The 25916-nt window shown below is 39.1% G+C and overlaps 1 protein-coding gene across 1 annotated transcript; it reads left to right on the plus strand.

Annotated features, from left to right (window-relative positions):
- The first annotated feature begins 231 nt into the window (after positions 1–231).
- MEP1B (meprin A subunit beta) lies at positions 232–25916 on the plus strand. The gene is made up of 15 exons (XM_087439404.1): positions 232–294; positions 1982–2000; positions 2859–2909; positions 2991–3034; positions 5423–5501; positions 11384–11501; positions 12237–12415; positions 14173–14391; positions 15057–15209; positions 17058–17273; positions 19342–19785; positions 21298–21477; positions 22687–22813; positions 23462–23666; positions 25902–25916. The coding sequence occupies exons 1-15, from the start codon at positions 232–234 to the stop codon at positions 25914–25916; spliced, it is 2112 nt and encodes a 703-aa protein (XP_087295530.1).

Below are 25916 nucleotides of genomic sequence, written 5' to 3' on the forward strand. Positions count from 1 at the left end.
ATTTAATGTTGACACAGGGGAAAAAAAAACCAACAACCAACCAACAATTCTGCAGAGCTGTGTTAAGGACACTGGACTTTAACTCTTTGATTGGAGGTATTGCTACCACAGTGAGCTGACCTGCAAGATGGATCATTGAGATCAAAGGCTATAAGTTATGATGTTTGCCTTTTAAAAAGTAAATGCTACTCTGAATTTCATAGTTTGCAACTTGCAACTGGAAGTGACAGCATGGATTCACGGTATCTGCCTTGGTTTCTGTTCTTTGCTGCTCTCCTTGTGGTTTCTGGCTTGGTAAGGAAACAATGTATGGGAAACAATTAGAAAAATGGGGGGCAGTTGATACCAATTGTTAAAAAACAACCTGTTTGTTCATTTTTTGTTTTTAGAAATTTCAAAGTGTTAGTGAAATTGTCGTTTCTTTTTGGTGAGCAGGGGCAGGGAGGGTGTAGAGAGTGAGAAGAAGCCGTGCCAGAGAAAGAGTCAGAGATATTGACATAAAGTTACATTTTTCTTTCAGTTTTGTTGTTGTGTAATAAGTTTTCTTTTGATAAGATGGAAAATGTGAAATTTGAAAATCATTCCATTTTTCCTGCTGAATGAAATGCATGTTGCTGTCATAGTGACATGAGACATGAATGGAGTGAGGGATGAATGTCACAGGTACAGCAAATACTTACCAGGTTTTGTAGCATGAGATTTCTCTTCTGTTCCTTCATCATCTTCCCACAGGGAAAGACAGTCTGTGCCACAAACCACCCCAAGATTTTAAATGAAGTTTCAAATACCTGGGGGAAAACCTTTAGTTGTGATTTGAAAATAACAGTTATTATATTAAACTGATAGTCTATGAACAAGAACTGTGGTATTGAGAACAAGAGATACCATTGAAAATACATTCAAACTGTAATTTTGAATGAATACTTGATAACTTTTTTCAGTAGGTGCATTGGCATTCCTTTATGAGTCTGTGGCTATGTGTGTGTAAAGTGTGAGATAACCAGAGCATTTATTCATATCAAAAAGGATGGTAACCATCCAACCAGTTCATTCCCACTGCTTGCAAATACTCCAAACAACTCTAGTATTTAGATATGTTAGCCATACTTAAATAAAATTGTACCTTACATCTGTGTGACACTTTTATTATAGCTTACAATGTGCTTTCACATTGTATCGTATAACTCTTACAATACCCACGCAAAGCAGGCACTGACCATATTTTATAGTCTGAGTATCAGGAAGGTGAACTGACTTGCTGTTATTTGGTGGAACCAGGAATATAACCAAGATCTATTGTCTACCAGTCCCTTGAGCTTTTTTACTAGACTTCAGTAAGAAATTTCTCAGATTTACTTAATTTTTTCCATCAGGCATGTAGTCTGGGTTTCATTCGGTCACTTGTAGAGAATCTATTTTTAGACTTTTTTTTAAGTTTTTTTTTTAATTGCAAAGTACACCCGTTGATTTTTTTCTTAAGCATTTGGTATTGTCTTTGAAGGCAAAGTTTTGAGAGAAATATAAATGTAAACTATGATTAATGAGGTCTGCAATAAAATTTCTTTTTAAAGGATGATTATAAATTATAGAAATATTTCAACATTGGGAATAAATTATTAGGTTTTTCAAATATTGCTCCATGAATCCTTTAGAAAATCATGTTTAAAGTAAACACTTATTTGAGGACTGGAGTCTTATGTTCTGCCTTCTTTTCTATCTGTAAAGTTGATTTCTCGTTTCTCTCACCTTCAAATTCATGTAACAGGCGGTTTCATTTTTTTATATGAAATGAGAAGATCCTTTGGTCAAAAAGTTATCTTAGATTCCAATTTAGCTGTCTCGGATATATGCCAGAAAATAATCCATAATATTAATGAAAAGAAAAAAAACACCCAAATGGCTAGATACAAATTGGAACCAAGAAGAACATTTATGTCATGGGCATAGTAATAATATCTTTTTTTATGTGTTTGTTTCCCAGCCAACTCCAGAAAACTTTGGTGAGTCTATTTTGAGTTTTGCTCTAAGTTATAGTAAAATAAAGTTATGTGGATAATAGAAAAATAGAACAGAAGAACTTAGGACACATTTAATGCTAAGCACAACGTGTAGTTGCATACTTGTAATTGCATAATTGTACTGAACTTTGATCAAACAGTGGCTCCTTTTGATTTATTGAGGAACATTTTATTGTTCCTGTTTCAGGGTTCCACATACTCAGCAGAAAAATAGATCGTGATATAGGAAAGTCCAAACACAGTGACTGACACATAAGTCCAAACACAGTGACTGACACATAGACATCCCATAAATGCTTGCTATTATTATTTTTGCTATTTGGTGTCAAATCAGATGGACCTGATGTCCATTCTATTCAGTTGTACACTTAGAGATTTGGCCATATTATCCACCTCTTTGCAACTTGAAAGAGTAATTCAAATTTAAATTATGAATTTTGCTTGAGAGTTCCAAGGTATGCTACCAGTAAGGGATATACATGTATGGGTAGATTGGGCTGGTTTGACCATATTTAAACATTTGCTTCTGATTTATTCTAGTCATCTAATCTAGTCTTCCAAATTAAGCTTAAAAGTACACGAAGTGGCCAATTTCTTATTCCTGAAGTCATTCATCATTCAAGGGACATGGATAGGACAAGAGTATATATGCAAAAGCCCCATAGCCCCATGCCTGGCTCATGAGAGGTTCTCAAACAATCAATCAACGTGCATTGAATCAGAACATAGCAGTCACTTATCTGAGGCAAAAGAACCTAGCTTACTTTTAATTTGGTAACTGATAAAGATTTTCTTCTTTCGTAAACATAATGTTCAATACGTTTTTCTTTGTTATTTTAGTTAAAGATGTAGATGGTGGAATTGACCAGGATATATTTGATATCAATGAAGGTTTGTGGATTTTTTTTTTTTTTACATTCTTTGTGTAAGTTTGAATTCAATTGCTAACATGAGTTTTTATCTTCCTCCTAGGTTTGGGACTGGATCTTTTTCAAGGAGACATCAGACATACTGGGGTGAGTTGAAATAATGCAAGGAAGAATCTTCTATTAATCACCGCAAGCTAAAATACAGAGTATCTGAGAATGATTGGACAGCGTGGGCTTTGCTAAGCCCAACTATCTCTAAGGGCACAGAAACGTGGTGACACATTTATTCAATGAATACATAATACTCTAAGGCGTCACTGTATATGCCTTGGTCTTATTGATCTGATTGACTTTCATTATTGGAACAATGTGACGTTTTCATTTCTAAATAGAACCTCATTGAGTCAATCTAGTTGAAGCAAAATTAAACTGAATTTGCAAACATCTTCAATGAATCAGACTTTTTACCGTAAGAGAGAGATTTTGTGACTTCTACCCTGACAGCTGGTCATAGTGTTGCCAAGTAGAGATCCTCCCAAACCTATTCGTAAAGAGCATTGATTCTGATCTAGCCATCATGGCACACAGATAAACATAGGCACCTTACGTGTAGTTTTAGGGAGCTTAAACATTTACTATCGTAAGCACTGTGGACACCCCTCAAACCCTCACTGTGAACTTTAACTCAAGAAACAGAGCTGCGGTGTCCAAGGCATAGTCCTGGCCTGCTCTTCTATCTGTATTCTCTCCTTCTTGGTCTCACCTTGTGTCAGGGGTTTAAATGCCATCTCCATGCTGATGACTCCAAATGTATAACTCTAGTCCATTCCTTCCCCTGAGCTCCAGACTGATCTATCCAGGTGTCAATTTGTCAGTTCCATTTGAATGTCTGTGAGATACCTCAAACATAAGGTGTCCTAAACTGAACTCTGATTTTCCATACAAACTGTTCCTGCCCAGTCTTCCCTCTTAGTAAAATCATCACCACTCCCTCACCCCACTCCATTGAATAAGAAAAAATCCAGAAGTCGCCTTTGCTTCTTCCCTTTTTCTCACCCCACCATCCAATACATCAGCAAGTTTTGTCATTTCTGTCTCAAACGTATACCTCAAATAATCCACTTTTCTCCTAATTTGTCTATTTCAAATATTGCTCTCCTATAATCTTTTCCACCTGCCCTAGTCTCCATCCCCCACAGCGAAGTGTTCTTTTAAATAGGCAATGACACCATTTCACTTCCTGGCTTAAAACTCTCCAACAGCTCCCTATTGCATTGTAATCATATCCAAATTTACCCACAGCCTGCAAGACCTTGCATAATTCAACTCCTGCCTATCTCTCCTCCTGTCTCCTTTCCTCTCCTCTTCTCTTATCTCATTGCTTTTCTCTCCTAACTCATTAGGCTACTGTCTTCAAAACTTACCAAGACTCAGAACATATCAAGCATATTCCCACCTCAGAACTAGAGCGACTAGTACTGTTTCCTCTGTCTGAAATGATCTTCCCAGGGTCGCTTTCAATCCCAGTTCTTTCTTATTTCCATTTCACCTTAAATGTCACCCTTTCAAGGAATCCTGTCCTGGCCACTTAATCTAATGTACTCCCCCATCCTTTTACTCTTGTCCACATCTTCCTTTTTTATTTCCTCTATTACTATTAAATTTATCCTTTTTAAATTTATTTGTTTTCTTAGATACTGTTTGTCTCCTCCACTAGATATTAGCTCCATGAAGGTAGAGATTTTCGTAGTTTTATTACCAATGGATCTCTATTCTCTTGAGCAGTGTTCATTTTGTTGACTGGACAAATACATCAATGAAATATCTTTAGTTTTCTATTATAAAATTTCAGGGGCTAGCCCGGTGTCACGGTTAAGTGCACATGTTCTGCTGCTGGCCCGTGATTTGCACGTTCGGATCCCGGATGTGCACCAACGCACCGCTTGTCAAGCCATGCTGTGGCGGTGTCCCATATAAAGTAGAGGAAGATGGGCACAGATGTTAGCCCAGGGCCAATCTTCCTCAGCAAAAAGAGGAGGATTGGCATTGGATGTTAGCTCAGGGCTGATCTTCGTCACAAAAAAAAAAAAAAATTCAAATCCCTTAAAAATTTTTGAAAACTTTGGCCTAGCTCATGTGTGACTTTTCCTGATATTGTGAGATCAAGATTACTGAAGTATTGCTATCACTTCCTTCTTGTAAACTTTTAATCTCTAGTATGGGAAAGTAGTCTATAAATCTACCAAAGTTTATAGTTCAGTTTTCCAACAATTATTCTTTACATGATTTTGCATGATTCCTTCTTTAACTTTATCAACAAAATTAATGATAGAAATTAGCAATTTCCTCCTAGAAAATATGATATAATATGATAAAAGTAGGGGTACACATACACACGTGCACACACACACCTGCAATTTGCTTAGGCTGGCTGAGAGGGCTTTAAACTTCATTTATTTCTAGATTAACTATTGATTATTTCATAAGTTTTTGCCTGATTCATTTAGTAAACTCTTTCATGTTTATTTTTGACAGGCACAAGAAAGAAATTCCATCATTGGAGAAATATATAGATGGCCTCATACCATTCCATATGTTCTAGAAGATAGCTTGGGTTAGTATACACCTTGGAGTGTCCATAACAAATGTATGTTCCTGACAGAATATGATTATAGTATTTCCAAGGGTACGCTTGCATGGTCTTGAAGGGTTTGTTTGTTTGTTGCTTTGTGTCGCTATGTGCATTTACTTAAAGAAATATGCAAAATGAACAATGAAAAGAATCTAAATGATTTTGTCTGAAGTATTTGCTGAGTTTGGACCAATAAAGAGATTAATTCAACCAACATTTATGGAAAGCCTACTCTGTATTGGATGCTTGGGACATAAAGATTAGGGAGCTGGTCTTTATTTTTACAGCTGTGGTTTCCCACGTGTTCAGATTTTACATGTGAGTAAAAAACATAAAACAACCAACCAAACAGAACTTCAGAGACTGGCATTGTTTTGCCAACATTTTATTTTGCCAAATCAGGAACTTAAACAACAACAAGAATCCACTATCTTTTGTCATCATCTTTTCATAAAATAGATATTTTAATACTAGAAAGTTAGGAGAAGCTAATCCAAAACTAAGAACAATTTTTCTATAGAAGAAATTTAATTGTAATGGAAAACTCTAAACATGGATCTCATTTTATTTATGGACTAATGAAAATGACATCAGTTACCAGCACCAGTTTAAGAACTGCTATTTGGGAAACTTTTTCTTAAAGATCATACATTTCAGTGGAGATTCAGATAAATCAAAAAGCTAATTATAGTAGAATGGAATAAACATTATGATTAGTAATATGTTCAAAGAGTTATGGGAGCACATTGGAGGGGCATTTAACTCAACCTAGATATAAAGGCATATGCATTAGGGAGCAGGTGACGCTATGCAGCAGGGCTGTCACAACAGTTGTGTAAGTTGTACAACATATATAGGTGCCTGGGAGGGGGGAAAAAAGGGACTGAAATCAAGTTTACATTTTGTTCATCAGGAGGCATTTGTTTCTTTGCATGAAGTGCTATCCATCCACTGGCCAAGCCAACACTTGCAGCGTGTGCCCAGATGAGGTGCTTCTTTCTAATTCCCAGAAAGGCAGCATGTGCGCTGGTGCAGCCTCCAATAGCAAGAGAAGGGCTCTCTGGGCAGATGGATCACTATGTGCAAAGGCATGCAGAAGGGAAAAAACCCTTAGCTGGAATTTGGATTGGAAGTGGGGAGACAATGAGGTTGAACATGTAGGCAGAATCCCGATTGGGAAGGAGTCTTTCCCACGTTAAAGAACTTGGTGTGTATACTGACGATAATGTGGAGACTCCAAAAGTTTTAATGTGGAAGTGAGATTGTTATCATACTGGTTGCAGTATAGAAGATGTACTAATGAAGGGGCAAAAAGAAAGTAAGATCAATTAGGAGACTATTGAAGAAATTCAGGGAAGAACTGAAGAGTTTCTGAACCGAGACTCTTTCACTGAGGATAGACAAGGATGGATAATGCTGAGAGACTTAGGAGGCAATTGTTCGATTTGGTGATTGACTGCAAGTGTTCAAGAATAAGATGCATCTAGGTAAAGAGATGCCAGTGCCCAGGATTCAGTCTTTATGTACCTGTTTTTAAACAAAGGCAACTGGGTGGATGGTAGTGCCTTTAACAAGAATAGAGAATATGTCTTGAAAAGGGTGGGATAGAGAAGTGTGGTGGAAATTAGTTTTTGGCATGCAGAATTTGAAATGCATCAGGCTCGCTGAGGTGGAGATTCATATAAAGTGTTGGTGTATGACCTGGTCATTCAAGATAAAGAAATATTTGGGAGTCATTAGGGTGTAGGAGATGGTTGAAGCCATGGGTAGGAATGAGCATCTTGCACAAGTACTCTTTAGATAATTGGATCTTATTGAATGACCAAAGGAGATTGTATTGAGTGAGAAGATGGCCAAGAATGGATTTCAGCCTGGGGGAACTACTTTTTGGAATTGGTATCGATGGAGGATCTTATACAAGTTATTGAGAAGGGAGGATTGGCCAGAAACATAGATGAAAGACCAAGAGGAGGCAGAAAATGCCAAGGCAAGAGATTAGAAGCTATAATATGAAGAGAGAAAGACTTTTGGAATCAAGGGGAATCTGAAAGATTTTAAATAATTTTGTTTTAATCTTTTGATTAAAAAATTTAAAAATACTTTTTTTTTTTGAGGAAGATTGGCCCTGCGCTAACAACTGTTGCCAATCTTTCTCTTTTTCTTTTTTTCCCCCAAAGCCCCAGTACATAGTTGTGTATCGTAGTTGTAGAGTTGTAGCTCTTCTATGTGGGACTCCGCCTCAGCGTGGTTTGATGAGCGGTGAGTATGTCTGCACCCAGCATCTGAACTGGCGAACCCCAGGCCACCAAAGCAGAACCCATGAACCTAACTGTTTCACCATCAGGCCGGCCCCTAAAAAATACTTTTGTTTTTAAACTATATATATATATATATAAAACTTTATATATATATATATATATATATATATATATATATATATAAAATTTAAAAAAATTTATTCTCCTAAGTGTGTTCCATGTAAGCTTTAATGTGACTATATCTCTTAGGCTATTTTTGCCATGTATTTTAATTAAAGTTATTGTAACCTTATGAGCTTTATGTACCTGTTCTTAAATAACATTATAAAACAACACAGTGAATGCCCTGAGGACAGGAGCTATTTTTCATCTTGCAAATCTGAGACTTAGCATAGTCTCTGGCATATTATAGGCAGTTAATAAATATTTTTAAAAATAAATTGATAAACATATATGAATGAAACATGTTAGGCAAAAAATTCAGCCCAGATCCTACCATCCAAACTGTGCACATTTTTACATAGTTATAACCATAGTGTTTTAAATTTTTTGTTCTGTGTTTTTTTACTTGCTATTATTGCATTGTTTCATGTTATATAGTTTTTATAATATAATTAAACTTCAAATTTTTATAGGCCATTTTTTCAATTCTATGATTTTGATTCCTCCTTATTTAGAAAATTCTTTACCTCTGTTCAATATCGTAGCATTGAACTTATTCTCTATGTTTAAAGGGAGAATAGGGGCGGCCCCGTGGCTTAGTGGTTAAGTGCCTGCGCTCCGCTACTGGTGGCCCCGATTCGGATCCCGGGCGTGCACTGACGCACCACTTGTCCGGCCATGCTGAGGCGGCGTCCCACATACAGCAACTAGAAGGATGTGCAACTATGACATACAACTATCTACTGGGGCTTTGGGGAGAAAAAGGGAAAAAAGAGGAGGGGGATTGGCAATAGATGTTAGCTCAAGGCCGGTCTTCCTCAGCAAAAAGAGGAGGATCGGCATGGATGTCAGCTCAGGGCTGATCTTCCTTACAAAAAAATAAATAAATAAAAATTTTTTTAAAAAAAGCACTCTTTCATTAAAAAAAAAAAATAAAGCGAGAAGAGTATTTCCTCATGTTTCAGAAATTTATGCCATCTTCAAATGACTCCGACTAAGAAAATCACTAAGCAAGGCCACACTTACACTTAGCAAAAAGTAAATACCTATGAAGGGTTTTCCGGAGGTGATTTCTGGAGGGCCAGAAATCATTATTACTCAAATTCTGGTGGACCAACGTATGAAATTCTGCCAGTAGGGCTTAAGTCTTTTAGCTTAAACTTCAGGTACGATCTGGCTGTTAGATGCAACTCCCCTGAAAGGGGTAACACTTGAAGCAGCCATGTCTAGCTTCCACTGAATAAATTATAATGCCTTGCCTGAGTGCCAGATTTGAGGTGGAGGTTTGGAGGTGGGTAGGGAGTGGAGGATAGTGATAAAAGACATGGGGATGGAAATGAAGGTCAAGGTGCTAGGCATCTGCAGAGGCTAACAAGGGGAAAATAATCCTGAACAGCTGCTTGCTTAACTCCTAAGCTTGTCTAGGACCTGCCTTATCCTTCAGAGCCTGGGGATTTAGATAACAGGATCCCAGGTGGAGCACTTCTGCGTCTATGAAACCAAGTGGATTAAGGCCCTTGGTAAATAGAGGCACATGGTACGTGAAGATCTTATCTTGGGAGAGGGCCATACTTTTGACAAAACTTTTACATTTGTTCCCTTATTTGAGTTTCAAAACAATTCAGTGTAGGGTAGAAACTATACTAAGAAAGCTTTGATAGAAGGCCAGGACCAGCATACTCCTCCTTTTACATCCAGTACAAAAAAGGAAGTATTAGATTTGAAATAGTGATCCAAATGTGATAAATATAGTACAGAAAATTTGGAAACAACTTAAATATTTGACAACAGGAAATTACTTATGTATGTTACAGCCGTATAATGTAGCCATTAAGATAAAAACAATACTTGATGAAGATTTTAATGATATATTATTTAGTGAGAAAAAGTTTATAGAATTTTAGACTGTGACTTTATTTTTTATCAAAATATATGTATGTTATGTATGTATGTATTCATAAGCAAAAAGCATGATAAGGGTGATTGTTTATTCCTGGGGGATAGGATTTTAAATTGCCTTTTTTTGTTCATGTGCATTTTCTAACTTATTTATAACCAAGTGTATTATTTGTGTGGTATCGTAAAAGGCTGAATTCTGAGTGCGTCTTACAGATTCATGGATTTTAGGGCCTTACTTCTGTGAATCCTGTTCTTGACCTTCTCCTACCTGGACAGAGGCGTTTCGAGTAATCGTCTTTAAATTTTTATTTATTTATTTTTTTTCCCCCAAAGCCCCAGTAGATAGTTGTATGTCATAGTTGCACAGCCTTCTAGTTGCTGTATGTGGGACGCGGCCTCATCATGGCTGGAGAAGCGGTGCGTCGGTGCACGCCCGGGATCCGAACCCGGGCCGCCAGCAGCGGAGCGCGCGCACTTAACCGCTAAGCCACGGGGCTGGCCCCCTGAGTAATCGTCTTTAAATGTCTGTGCAATGGTCACATAAGAAGAGAGGAAGGAAATGAATATTTGATAAACGCTCCTTTCACTTAGAACTTCACCTGTACTGTCTCTCTTTATCCTCACAATCTTCCTGCAAAGTTGACTTTATGTCCCCACTTAACTGATGATACCAAAGCTCCAAAGGGAATTCAATTAGCAAAGCTTACACATCAAAGGTAAGTGGTGAGATTAAGGGAGAACTTAGGTGTGTCTGGTTCCAGAGTCAAAGCACTTTCCACTCTGCCATACTATCTCCCACCTCCTTCTCTTTACCAGTACCCAACCCCATTTGTGATGATCTCTCCCTGTGCATCTGATATAGCCCCTTCCTCCAGGTTGCCGTCTGTTTGTTTTCCTGTATGTCTTGGTTACTTTCACACCTCTATTTCCTTTGAGCTCCACGTGTATCCAACCTGTTAGCATCACTCAACTTCAAAGCAATGGTTCTTAACCGTATTTTGGGCCCTGAACTCACTTGCGTATCTTATGAAAGCTCTCCCCAGAAAATGCACTTTGCAGAGAGATAAATGTAGATAGACATAGATGTAGATATAGACATAGGTACTTTACATACTATTTCAGAATATTCAAGGACCCTCACATCTCAAGGTCCTCGGATTAAAAGCTCTACTGTGAGGCTGTAAATACATATTTCAGCTTCTCGGATGAAGCATGTGACAGTGATTGTTCATTTTGGTTGCCTGTGATCCAATGTATATGTTCTCTGAGGAAGGAAATGCCCCTTTTGCTGTTCAGTAATGCACCTCCAACGGCTCCAGAGAAGTAAATACGGGGTGAAATAAAGGATCTGAACAACAATCAAATACTTGCATAGGAGACTTCCTTCATTGGTACCGAATACTAAGCTTGGTAAAAATAAAACACTAAATATTCATAGAGGAACTAACTCACAATAAACAATATACTGCATGGCCTGTTTCTATGGTGAATTTTTCAATGGTGATGATTTTAATAAGTGTATTTTTGCTTGTTTTCTTCCTTCAGAAATAAATGCTAAGGGAGTCATCCTCAACGCATTTGAACGCTATCGCCTAAAAACATGCATTGACTTCAAGCCTTGGACTGGAGAAGCTAACTATATATCGGTGATCAAGGATAGCGGGTGGGTTGAGGAGCTCGTCTTCTAAGGGCTGGGGTGAGGAACGTTGCAGCTGTGGCGTATCACGGCAATTGCCCTAGGCCCTGACCTTGGGGGTGGGCGGGGGGCTTCCTTTGCTGTTTGCTGGAGAGTATAAGACAAACTGTATCTAGTTTCTCTAGCCATAAAAATGATATTTTCATACATGCAACCAGACTACCAATGCTAAGACAAGGAGGATGGATTGCATGACATCCACCCCGCAAATTTGGGAACTTCAGCTGTTTGTTGTTAACCTACTCCTTATTTCCCCCTTTAAGTAAAACACGTGTGTATGTGTGCATGCATGTGTACTTAAATGTATTTTAACATAACGACACTTACTACTTGAGTTAAGAAGGTGACAGTGTTATCTGCATGGAGCTCAGCAATTCCGAATGCTTACTGTCCCTATGAAACCTTTATTAGTGTCATGGACACACCAAGGACGATCTGAAAGACTGAAATTTCGAGGAAAAATCAGGACTAGGCTGACTTCTTTGTAATGTTTGGTGCCAGGGCAAGTTTTCCAGGGATCCTCTGGTCTGTAAGGTTTTTCATCCCTCACCAGAGTTACAAGAGAAATGTATAGTGTACAGATACCAGAGGACAGAGCTGGGAGGGTGACTGAGTGGACTAGCCATTGGAGATTTTGCACTGAGACCTCAACCTGCATTGTTGTAACACCCTCTCCCCTTTCTCCTGTGACTCTCCTGTAAGCTGCTGGTCTTACGTGGGAAATAGGAATGTTGGGAGGCAAGAGCTCTCCATCGGGGAAAACTGTGACAGAATAGCAACGGTTCAACACGAGTTCCTCCATGCGCTGGGCTTCTGGCATGAGCAGTCGCGTTCTGATCGAGATGACTATGTCACGATAATGTGGGACAGAATTCTGTCAGGTACATTTCTCTTGTTTTCTTATATTTCCTAGTTAAAGACTGAATTTCTAAGCATATGCCCTCTCCTGCCATCTGTGCCAACTGTTAATAATGGAAAAACTCTGATGTTTTGATGTCTTACTTCCTTTAGCTCTAACTCAACATGAGTTGAAGTGCCTGAAAGTTGTTGGGGCACAGTATCCCAGAACCCTAGTTTGAGCTGGGTATGATCTTAGAAACTACTGTTTCCCAAAGCACGTTTTATGGAGCGCTGTCCCACAATTTGTTCACAGCTGTTGTGTGGAAAGGGATCTGTGGTCAAATTAGTTTGGGAAATCCTAGGTTAAAAGAAATTAAACTTACAGTTATTTACACTGCTTACTGTTCAGAGTCTTGGTTAGACTAACATGAATGTTAAATCTCCAAGAAGAGGAGCATTTCCCAAAGTGACTTAATCTGGTCTTTTTTTTTCTTTTTGTGGAGTATTTGGGTTTATTGTTCCATGGAGCCCATACTGAGAAACACCGCGGTAATTGAACAGCTCAAACTTTTTGTGACTTTGTGCTCAAAGTCAGAAAGGTTTTAATAACCATGTCCGACTAGAACTCATGTTTTTCACAGTGACAGTTTCCCTGTCTGTCCTGCCTCTGTAGGGTATGGCCAATGAAATAGCATTGCCATCGTGTGAGGCTCTGTGAGGACTGCCCTGTGCTGAGGGCCCTGACATCACAATCTTAACATCACAGCTCTTGCTCCTTTCCACCCCCCCATCTGGTGATCTTGGCTGGGGTAAGCCATACAGCAGACTGAAAGAGCAAGAGAAGTGTTTAGTTTTTTTGTGTGTGTGTGTGAGGAAGATTAGCCCTGAGCTAACATCCATGCCAATCCTCCTCTTTTTGCTGAGGAAGACTGGCCCTGGGCTAACATCTGTGCCAATCTTCCTCTACTTTATATGGGACGCCGCCACAGCATGGCTTGACAAGCGGTGCGTTGGTTCTCGCCCGGGATCAGAACCCGGGCCGCTAGCAGTGCAGCACACACTTAACCACTCCGCCGCTGGGCCGGCCCCCAGAAGTGTTTAGTTTTAATCCATGGCCACACTCTTTAGGATTCCCAAAGTCTTATTTTTGGTCGAAACTTCTGCCTAGATTTGATAACACATCTATACGCTTTGGAGATCAGGTCCACCTCACCGTGACCAAAAAATTGTCCAATTTCAAGTTGCAATCAGTTGTCCATTAGTATGATGTTAAGCAGCCAGGCATCTTCTCTAAATGTATTCATTTTAAGTACTTCTACACATATTTCACTAACCATGAAATCCCTGACTATGTCAATCCTATCTAATGACTCTATGCTATCATTCCCAGGTCCTCTCCCACCACATCTCCCCAAGTCCTCTTACTTTCATCTCCATCTGCTGTGGATGCCCCCACCCTCCCATCATCGCCTGCCAATGACTGTTTCAACAACGCCTTTTAGAATCCTCCTTTCCATTAACAGTTCTTAGCACCTTAGGCCAAATGCTAATGTCCAATTTGGGGCTGTAATGAGACTTTAGATATGTTTAGCATGACCGCTGGTATCACAATTCTAAGCTTGAATATTACATTCTAGAATAGGACTATATGAAACACTCTTGCAGTACCATAGATCAGTTGTAGCAAAGGTTGCACTATGTTTATTACAGTCTCCATTTCAAAATTGACAGTATTTGGGGTAAGATAAGCTGAATTTTGTGAACATCAAGTAATTAAAGATTTCTTACTTATTATTAGGCAGAGAGCACAATTTTAACATCTATGATGACGAAGTATCAGATTCTCTGAATGTTCCCTATGACTACAATTCAGTAATGCACTACAGTAAAACTGCATTCCAAAATGGAACAGAACCAACAATTGTAACAAGAATCTCAGACTTCCTGGATGTGATCGGCCAACGCATGGATTTCAGTGACTATGATCTCTTAAAGTTGAATCAACTGTATAACTGCAGTATGTGACAGGGTCTTTGAAATGACTTCTGTTTCTCTCTGCTATGTAGGAAAAAATTATGCTTTGTGCCATTTTGCTGAGCATTGCTGGGTTTTCTGAAATTATAGTTTGATAATTGGTAATTATAGTTTGATAGTTGAAGTTTCATATTCAGAAAAAAAGCAGAATAGCAGCCAGATCCCAATCTACAACTTGGAAGCAGCATTTTTCTTCTCACAAGTTCTGGCTTTCAGATATAAAAACATATGTGTCCTGTATGGAACATGCCCCCCGCAGGTTTTCGAAGCTGTTACTCATTCAAATCTGGGCCAACTTGATATTCAAAACTCTTTTCAGCCCAAATGAGGTGTATAGTTGTAATATAAATGAGATCAAATAATCTGGGTTGTGGCTTGATAATCTGAATAGAGGGATGTAGACTTAGGTTTCTATAATTAGATAATTTAACAAAAAGACTTGGGGCAGGCAGCTTATTCAGATCTACGGAGCTGATGGATGTTGGTTCTGCAGACGTCCAGAGGCCTTCAAGATACCATCACCCAGAATCAGCAAGGAGTTCCCTTGAACACCATCCTGGCATTCCTAGTACTTCTGTGATAAGCTCAGTTTTTATCACTTAGATTATCATGTTGTATGAGTGCCAATAATTGTTTTTTATTTTGTAGCCTCTTCCTTGAGCTTTATGGACTCGTGCGATTTTGAACTGGAAAATGTGTGTGGTATGGTTCAAAGTTCAGGTGATAATGCTGACTGGCAGCGGGTTTCAGAGGTTCCCATGGGGCCAGAGAGCGACCACTCTACCATGGGCCAGTGCCAAGGTAACAGGAGGGAGATATTTCTAGATTTTACTCTCGGTGGTTCCAGCCTTTTCCTTTGCTGCGAAAGACTGGGATTTTATTTCTAATTTCTATAAGAATTACTAGTGATAACCCATTAGGTTCCTACTAAGGACTCGGTTCTCTGTGTTATCAGGACATGGTTAATTTCTTTGCTTTTACTCTCTGAATTTGCTTTTCTTCCTACAAGTCAGAGCTGGGCTCCGTGAAGCCTCCACCCATAGTATGTGCCCACAGCAGAGAGAACTGTCCCTCTTCAAGAACTCTTATCTCCTGGGTAGTGGGGTTTTTTCCTCAAAGCTTGCAGAATATGAAACTTTCCAGTGAAAGTCACTAGGCTGTGCGTTAATTAGTTTCAGAATTTCAGCTGGTTGTGATTACATACTCCTATTACAAAAATACTTAAAGTGAAGGTAGAAAGTACAATTTATTTAATTTTATTCTCATGAGTATTCTTTTCCATTGTAATTTTGTTTTGAATTAAATAGATATTTATTTGGCTACAAACACCAAATTTTTATTTATTTGCTCATTTCTGGCAGCAAATATGTAAAACTAGACTTCAGAACTCAGGGCCATTGCTTGTGGAGGGGAGTAGGTTTTGCCACCCTAAAATATGTCTCTTTGGCATAAGGATTATTTTGAACTAAAGGCAATCAAAACCCAGCAGATTCAGGAAAGCTCTTTACTTCCCCCTTAACTACCTAAATTTACATTGGAAAGGAGGCCTGTACCAAGAAGAGAGCTATTACCAGAGATACCTTTTTACCTAAGAAACTTATCTGTCCAACAGGGCAACCTTTGTTTCCCAAACATCTCCTCTACCTTCCCTCCCCTTTGTATCTCCAGACCCCAATCCCCTTCCTTAGGTCAGGATGTTATATAAGCCTCAATTACCTGGCTGCCCTTTGAGTCTTCATATCTTTATGAGTCTCCCATATGTATGTAATTAAATTTGTTTTTTTCCTGTTAATCTCTCTTATATCAATTTAATTATTAGACCAGCCAAAGAACCTAGAAGAGAAGAAGGGAAAATTTTTCCTCCTCTACACTTGACAGCTCAGATGGTCTGGGCAGGAGTTGAGGTCTCTAATAGTGAAGAAGTGCTTTTCCTTTTCTTTTCCTTCTTTTGGTGGTGGTGGGGGGGTGGGATAGGACAGATATTGTTCAAGGGTACAAACTTGCAATGAGTAGTAAATAAGCCCTAGAGAGCTAATGCACAACAGAGTAAATATAGACAACAATATTGTATTATAATCACCAAACTTGCTAAGACCCTAGAACTTAATTATTCCAACCACTAAAGAGAAACAATTACTATGTTACATGATAGAGGTGCTAACTATTGCTACAATGGCAATCATATTACAATGTATAAATGTATCAAATTAACATGTTGTGCAACTTAAATTTACACGATATGTGTCAAATATATTTCAATGAATAATATTTTTCTTTTTTAAATGCAAATTTGTGTAGTGGATAGTGGTTCTACACAGGCCAGAAGGAGGGAGGGAGGAAAGGAAGGAAGGAGGGAGGGAGGGAGGAAGGGAGACGAGAGAGAGAGAGAGAGAGAGAGAGAGAGAGAGAGATACACTAGACCAGTCAGGTGACACTTTTTTCTGTTTTTGAAAACTAATGCTTGCAGTAAGAAGGAGGAAGCCTAATGTCATCTCTTTCATAAAATGCCTGCTCCTAGAAACATATTTAAATGCCAAACACAGTGCCCTGCATACAGTGGGATCTAAGTGGAACTGTAGTGTCCACAACACACACATTTCTATATCCAATATCAGTTTTCTCTCAATTCTGCTTTTGTCCTCTTAACAGGTTCTGGTTTCTTCATGCATTTCGACAGTAGCTCTGTAAATGTGGGGGCCACAGCAGTGCTGGAAAGTAGAACATTTTACCCTAACAGAGGATTTCAGTGCTTGCAATTTTTTTTATATAGCAGTGGAAGTGAAAATGACCAACTGAACATCTACATCAGGGAGTATTCTGCAGACGATGTGGATGGTAGTTTAACCCTTGTGGAAGAAATAAAAGGTACAGTATCAGCAATCTTATTGTTTGGGTTCAGAGTGAGGCAGTCTTAACTCTTAATGCAACAATTTACTACAAGGCAGGGGCTATGGACTCATTGCTTTTCACCGTAGAACTGGATCCTCCTTGTTTTATGCCATGGTAAGGAAGCAAAAATGAGGCTCCTCTCTGTGCTCTATTCTGTGACACTCACTTAAGAAAGTGTAGATCAGTCTCTGGCACTGTAGAGGTCAGTTCTTGGCAAGTAATAAAAATACAATGGAAACTAGCTTAGGAAAAAATGGGAAGAGTTATAGGCTCAATGTAACTACATCGTGGAATGGATGAGGGAGGAACTAGCTTTAGGCGAGACTGGACCTGTCCCTGAACGTGGTTGGAGAGGTCTCATGTTACCTCAGATGGGCTTTGTCCATAAAACTGGTGCTTTGGCACTTCCCAGCTTCCATCTTGCCAAATGTGCCATCAGACTGGAAAAGGGACCCTTCCTCTCATTTCTGGCTTAGAAAATAAATCCAAATGAAGGACTCTGATTGTTATGATTTGGGTTAAATGCAACTTCCCAGAGCAGTTCCTGAGTGGAGAGAGTACCCACTCTTCATTCCAATCATGTGTCAGAGAGATGGGTCATGTTGACCACCTATTAAAGCAGATGGTTAAGAGGGTCCCTGAGGAAGGAAGGAGCTGAGGGCTGGCAAATATAGTACTGTCTGCTCCACATACTGACCTCTTCGTTTGAGTGAATTAAGTAAAGTTTATTATAAAGTCGATCTACATTATGCTATATGTCATGCCATTTCCCCCCCGTTTAACAATGAGAAACAATCTGAAACACAGATGGTATTTTTCTTCATGAACACCTACAAACAGTGAGGTTCTTAATCTCATTATATCTATGTATATAGAGATATAGCTATATACATATCCACACTCCCACCCACATACTATACATATACATTATATATGTAATTATGTATAATATAATATATAAAATTACATATATAATATACATTTTATATATGTGTGTGTGTGTGTATATACTCCTTTCCATTAGTAATCTATGAGTGTTATTACTGATAGACAATAGCACAAAAGGCACTTAAGAAACTTGCTTAGGAGTCCAGAATTTAAACTGATAGGACTGATAATAACGAAGTGGAAGCTCTCATGAAAGGTTTCTGTTCAATCTAGAATCTATTCATGAACAATAGCATTTCCTGTAATTTGGATATCTCTAACTTATTTTCAAGCAATTGTGTTTCAATATTAAGTGCCAACATATTTTAAGTTTTAAGGCATTGTGTTAACTACTAGGTTGATATGAATTCCTCAGCTATTCTCTGTCTGGGGTCTTCTGAAATTTTTTCAATGTACTTCTTATTTGGGTATGTGATATAAGAAAATAAGAGAAGATGGCATACCACGTACTGCTAGCTAGGGGTAGGGGATAATAGTGGACGGAGAAGTGCAGGTTGGGGAGAAAGGAGGTGATACCAAATATCAGATAAATACCTATAATGTTGAATCACTGGTAAGTGACCTAAGGAGTAAATTGTAGGACATGGCCTTTCTAGGGTTTGGTAGTGTCCTGTTTAATATTGCCAAAAAGTTGATTGAAAATTTTGCATGTGAAGGAAGTATTCCAATCAAACTATAAAATATATTGAAATATATTGAAGGCTTAGGTTGAGTATCCAGGAATCTTGGGAACGAGGGTAGAATATTGGGCTTGCTTGACTGTTTAACTAACATAGAACAGGCGGTAACTCATAAATAGGGCATGAAGCACTCATGGGTTAGATGTTGTTGTTTGCTCACTTGTCTCTGGGAAAGGGTGACTTATCTGAGAAACAACGAGATAAACATCCAAATATTCCAGAGAGCAGTCTGACCCCACAGAAATACTTTGAAGTAAATGAGTCTGGGCTGGAGGAGTAAGAAAACTGTACCTCAAACCTGTAGGAATCAGTAGCTCTAGGATGATCATTGGTCCAGGAAAGTTAGAACTTTAATGTTGATTTGCACATGATTCATAGTCTTTGTGTTCTTTGAAATAATAATATCTCTTTTGCAGATATACCCATTGGGAGCTGGCAACTTTACCATGTAACATTGGCAGCAACCAACAAATTTAGAGTGGTGTTTGGAGGGGTCAGAGGCACTGGTGCATCACTGGGTGGCCTGTCTATTGATGACATCAATCTTTCAGAAACACAATGCCCTCATCATACCTGGCATATAAGGAATTTCACACAGTTCATTGGCAGCCCATATGGAACTCTATATAGCCCTCCATTTTATTCTTCTAAAGGTTATGCCTTTCAGATTTTCTTGAATCTAAACCATTCAACTAGTGCAGGAATATATTTCCACTTGATCTCTGGAGCCAATGATGATCAATTACAGTGGCCGTGTCCTTGGCAACAAGCCACGGTGACACTCTTGGATCAAAATCCTGACATTCGAGAGCGTATGTCCAACCAGCGGAGTATAACTACAGACCCATTTATGACCACCGGTTTGTGACTCATTTTCTTTATTGCTAATACGTGATCATTGCTCTAGGAGGGATGGACGATTTGGGAATGAGAGACTGTACAGTCAGGTACCTAGGGAATTTTGGGCCCCAAATCTTAGGAACAGAAGATATTTAGGGGGAAGGGCTTCAGCAGCTGTGGACAGAGTCTCTCAGGCAGGAGACTGTCAGGAATGTCAGCAGGGATGCCGACAAATAGAGAAGATATTGTCTGTATTCCTGGGAATTGATGACCATGACTGAATTCCCAGTGTTGTGCAAAGAATGTTGGTTTTAGAGTCTGATATGCGTGGGTTCAAATCCAAGGTTTGCTTCTCATTAGTTATGTGACATTAAGCAAATAATCTCTTGGAGCCCCAGTGTCCTCAGCAGTAAAACTGGAGCAGTAATAATAACCCCATAGATTTGTTGTGAGAATCACTATAGGTCAAGCATGGAAGCTTGTAGAAGGGCCTGTTATGGTGAGACCCTCAGGTGTTGAATTCTCCCAACTCATGCTGCCTTGATCTTGCCACTGGGATTGTCAAAAAAAAAAAAAAATCTCAGCTCTTTTGATGGGGGGTGATTTTTGATGAGAAGGAAGATGTTGAGCAGGTTCTCTGGACTGTTGGGAAAGAGTGTGAGAACGGATTATAACTTCTTATTAAAGAATTCTGGAGGACTTGCCAATGATGACATCATTCCCCATCTTTCCAGTCTCAAAAAGGAGCAGCACCCAGAAAGCAATGATCACATTTCTAATTTTAAGAATCCTTTGCCCTCTGGGAACCCAATAAAGGGAAAAATGGAATTATGGCAAGGTGAATATTATTGCCAAATCTGAATTCTATATATAAAAAGAATGGACCTGAGAGACATAGGAAAAAAACCCAATTTGATAGGGGAAAAAATAATATTCACAAAGAGGATTCTAAGGACTAGATGTTCAGGATTTCTTCCCTTTTTTTCAAAGCATTTCTCTCTGAATGACACTGAAAATGGCTCAGGGTTGGGTGGGTCATCACCTTTTCCGAGAAGCAGTGTTTCTCACTGTCTTCTACTCCTGAAGGACTTTGTTAGGTGAATAATTCAGTTAATGAAATAAATTGTTCTATGCTAGTATTAACATACTAGCATATGTCAGCAACATATTGATTTAACTCAATTAAAAGGACTGTCTGTAACTCAGAAGGCAACTAAGGAATGATTCTAATGGGCAGGGCAGTTTCTATACTGGTCAGTCAGCATAGGCATGATACCCCACCTAGGAAACTTTTGGAACTTTTCCGCTCATATTCCAGAATATGGTCCTCCCTGCCAGGCAATCTCATTTCTTTTAGGACTGTATAAATGAGCAAGCTCCAGTGACTTGCCAGGGAATGCATCACAGGTCAATACCATCATTTAATTATTCTGAGCTCCATCCTAATTGTGTATCACATTGCCTGTTCTTTCCTACCACCAAAAGCTATGATGATGCTAAACACAATCCATTAATATAAATTGCTTTTTCAGATGATGGAAACTATTTTTGGGACAGGCCTTCCAAAGTGGGAGAAGTGGCTTTTTTCTCTAATGGAACTCAATTTAGAAGAGGTGGGGGCTATGGAACCAGTGCCTTTATAACCTACGAGAGGCTGAAAAGCAGAGATTTTATAAAAGGAAATGATGTTTATATCCTACTGACAGTGGAAGGTATGTTGATAAAAATAGTTTTATATAAGCTATTATTTTTGTTGTGGCCAGTGATTATTTACTGTGTTCTTCTGGGTTCCACTTTTAGGTATATTAAATAGCAATGTGGGAGGAAATGGGCATGAGTGGGATTTTTTTATATGAATCATTAACGATATGAAAATAATTTAAATGGAAACAGTGATGTTTCCTGGATAAAGAATTTAATTACCACTATGTGGAGCAATAGTGGAAAACTTTACGCCAAAAAACTTCTTGAGAAATAAGTTAAAGTATAGCTGTTATACCCTAGGATTATACTCAAGGATTCCAGAAATAAAAATATCACACAAGCACATGAAATTAAACTGGAAATGGACTATCTTTATTGTCTCTTTCAAATGTGTATACATACATACATATATACACAGGCACACACATATGTATCTTGGCAGTAAGAACAATCTATTGTCTTTTAAAATTTCTTAGCCATGGCGCCAATAAACACATTTTCCAGAAATACCGGTGGTTTCCATGTTTTATATGGTAGGATTTTTAACTCATTTACTATTAAAGACCCACTTACATCTCAGTAAATCAGAATCTTATTTGTGATGAAAGGTACTACAATGAAAACCCATGAAATTTTGATGTCAGTGGCAAATTAGAGTAAATCTAGATGATATTTCTCAGAAAAAATTATTCAGGAATAACTTTCGTCAAGGGAGAAAATATTTTATGTAGCAGAGAAAAAGTCACATATTCATCAATTCTGTTTGACCCTCTTTGGCCTAGAAGCAAAGAACAGAACCCTGGTTGTCAGGGGACCTGGTGTCTTGTGCCATATATCCACTAACTTGCTCCACCAAGGGAGAGACCTGTGACCTTGGGCAAGCCCCTCAGCGGTCTTGCATTTCTGTGCTTTGGTTTCCTTGTCTGTCCCTTCAGGGTTGGTAACAAGGGCTTGGGCTCTTTCAAGCTCAGGCAAGCCCAGTCCCAGGCAAGCATGAGGTTCAACTGCAGCCCCATAGACCAGCCAGCTTCCCTTTACAACTAGATTTCACCTGCCTATTTATTATTTCACTGCCTATGAGTATTACTGGACTATGCCTCAAGATTACCTGAATTTCTCACAAATCTGAAACCTAGGCATCTATTTTAAACTTAAAGACCAAATGATTGTTAAAGCAAAGCTCATTTCCATCCGTGCTCTCCCCCTGCCCTCTTTAGACATATCCCACCTTAATTCTACACAAACTCAGCCAAACCCAACCTCTAGCATCAATGACCTTTGCATAAACCTCCAGTGTGAGAACGATGGCATCTGCACTGTCCAAGATGGCAAAGCTGAGTGCAGGTAAGTGGTCACTCAGACGAGATCTCTCTATTTTCCTGTTAGAAATTGTACCATTCCCACAATGTAGGATTAAATATTGATACTTCATATGAATGAAATCAATTTATTCTCCTCTCAAAACCACTCATAGGATATTTATTTTTTGCTGTCCATTTGGGACTTTGGATAGCCACAGAACAATGGAATTACTTATGAAAAAATAACTCATTATATTCTAACTGCCGGAAAAAGTCCTTATGAGTTTACATATCTTATTAAGTCCTCACAACTGTCTGGTGTGGTTAAGTGTGACTGTCCCCATTTTCTAGTTGGAGATATTTAAGTTCTGAGAAGAGCTTGACCAAGGTGTCTAGCTGGGAGGTGGAGGGAGTGGCACACTGAGAACTAAGTTTTCTCCGTTATCTACGCTACTTTCCTTTCCCACCTTGGAGCTGCTGTTTGAAGTGCCAGAGTTGGAGTACCTCCATTTCTCCTTTCCATTGGCCCTGCCTGGCCTCTGGTGCTAGCCTAACCATCCCCTTCTAGTCCAGAGTGGACAAAATAGTTCCATATGTCAATGACTTGAATGTTGACCCATATCTTTAATGGTGAAGATTTTCAGATTTAAATACCAACTCATGACTCTGAGGCATGCTCTGAATGTTTTAGGTGTCGATCAGGGGAAGACTGGTGGTACATGGGAGAAAGGTGTGAGAAGAGAGGCTCCCGTCGCGACACCATTGTCATTGCCACTTCTTCCACTGTTGCTGTGTTTGCCCTGATGCTGATAGTCACCCTCATCAGTGTCTACTGTACCAGGAAGAGATACCATAAAAAGACAAGTTCAAATACAGCAGATATGACTCTGGAAAATGTAAGTTGAGTCTGATATTTGGCTATTCAAAACCTATTGATGAAATCATACGAAGAAGAATTAGCGCATTTTTTTATATACAAATTTCTTTTCTTTTTTTTTACCTTCTTCTCTTCATTCTCTATGCTGGGGACAACTACTATGAGACTATGAGTTCCTGTTACCTTTACTATAGTGAATGGTGCTTAAATCGGAGTCCACAGAAGCTTTTTGGGGAGAGTTTAATATCCCCCTGGAATTGTATCTAAAATTGTGTGTGGTTGTGCATTTTTTCCTGGGTCTGTGACGCTCCTCAAAGGCACAACTAATTTTGCCTACAAATGCCAATCTTCCTGGCCAAGGGGACAGGTGACTTGTCTGTTTTGTTCCAAAGGTCTCTTGGTGGTGGTTGAGCTCAGACTTGTAGGAAGGAGTGCAGGCATGTTTATGGCTTTTCCATTAAAGAAGGTTCCAACTAATTCTGGCTTCGTGAGCAGTAACTAACTCTAAGGCAAGGTTTTCAAGTAGAGGGTTCAAAGTCTTGCTTCAGAAAGTCTCTAAAATGGCAATAGACTTTTGAACTACCCTGTCTCAGATCATCCCTTGGAAGCAGACTCTGAGATGGATATTTGCATGCAGGACGTTTATTGGGGAGTGCTCTTGGGAACTTCTGCAATGGAGTAAGGGATGCGAGACTGGGCAGAGGGTGAGGTTGGACAGTGAGGCAGTTGCAACTGAGGCCTCAGCACCCCCTACAGGGAACTCTGGAGCTGGGATGGCCCCTTAGACATGTCCTGAGTTGAAGCAAGGGGGCCAGGTCATTGTACTCCCCAGATCAGCAGCCTTGGATTGGGGCTGCCCCCCTACCCAGAGGGAGTGAAAAATTGGGCAAGGAAGTGCCCTTCAAAGGGAGAGCATGTCCTGCATGAAAGCCTTCATTTTGAAGGGCAGGTCTCAGCAGCGTGCCCCAGCATCCACTATATCCCCAACAGTAGACAGCACAGAGGTCCACATGCAGATTCTTATTCTCATTCACAAAAGAGCACGGAGAAAATGTCATAAAATCTGAAATTACTTAAAAGCAAAGCTTTAAATTTCTTCCAGGTCTATTTCAATCAAAATAGAGTCTCTGAAAATTAGTAGTGAAACTAAAGAAAAAACGCGATCCATTAGAATATCTCTGAAACTAAAAACACTGCAATTAATTAAAGCAAGAGTATATTTTCTTAAGAAAAATGATTATTCAAGACATACTATATTTTAAGGGTATGATTTTTTTAAGTAGTATGAAGACACTAAATCTATTTGCAAAGTTAGTCAAAAGATGGACAATGGTAATGGACAGAAAACAGTTTTATTCTTATATTTCCTCAACATCAGGAAGATGTTTAAAGCTACTCATAAGGCAATGGATCAATTACTTCACAAGCTTATTGGAAAAGCACTTAAAATGTATACAGGTTGTTTTTTTAAAAACGTATTCCAGCTTATTTTATGTCTCAAAATAAAAGGAACAGATCAGCCAATGGCTCAGTAGGCCAATCTGATGGAAGCTGTGCCTGCAGGCGTGGTCCCCTGGGCTGGTAGAGATGCACTTGGGGGCTGGAGTAGGGAAGGTGAGGAGTGGTTAGGGAGGAAAGGACCCCTTAGCTGGTGGATGGGACTGCCAGGATATTCCTCTGGAAACTGGAAAATGTAAGTGCTATTATAAGGGCTGACTTATCAAGCAAAAATTGGAAGGAATTAATGACGATAAAACAAAGAGAAGAGAGAGAAAGAAGAAGTCAATAAAGGGGAGAACTATCAGAGTATCAGGGACACGGTAGGACCATTAAGTGGACACACACACACACCCAACCACCATAATATTACAACAGAACTGTTTTGCCTCTACGTCCTTTAAACACATTCCCAAGAGCAAGGAATCAATTACATTTTCCTTAGTCCAGGCGTTTCTATAGTTAATTCACTGATAACAGAACCTTCAGATCTAGTTTAGATTTTAAATCAGAATGACCTTCTTTCTGAGGCTGCAGTGTGTGCCCACCCTAATGTTTTAGTATCTGAATAACGTGAGCCTGATGGGCCAGTGCATCTTCCTGGAGACCGGGGCTGGGGCTGCCTGCCAGCTGGGAGGGATGCCAGGAGACTGCTGATGGCAATTCATTTAAAAATTAGACTGTTTCATTGTGATTCATTTAAATGACAGTTTTTAAATTTAGAAATTAAGTCATCAATTGTTCTTTCTCCTTTTAGCAGCAGGCATTTTGA

The sequence above is a fragment of the Ceratotherium simum genome, chromosome 14 (genome assembly GCF_057802395.1).
Source record: "Ceratotherium simum simum isolate JZ-2026a chromosome 14, ASM5780239v1, whole genome shotgun sequence".
In the NCBI taxonomy this organism is placed as follows: domain Eukaryota; kingdom Metazoa; phylum Chordata; class Mammalia; order Perissodactyla; family Rhinocerotidae; genus Ceratotherium; species Ceratotherium simum.

Bases quoted from the DNA above. Each gene is read 5' to 3' on its own strand.
- MEP1B (XM_087439404.1), top strand. From the start codon at position 232: ATGGATTCACGGTATCTGCCTTGGTTTCTGTTCTTTGCTGCTCTCCTT. The intron at 5,502-11,383 runs GTTAGTATACAC...TTCTTCCTTCAG, and splicing joins TGTTCTAGAAGATAGCTTGG to AAATAAATGCTAAGGGAGTC. The intron at 11,502-12,236 runs GTGGGTTGAGGA...CTCTCCTGTAAG, and splicing joins TCGGTGATCAAGGATAGCGG to CTGCTGGTCTTACGTGGGAA.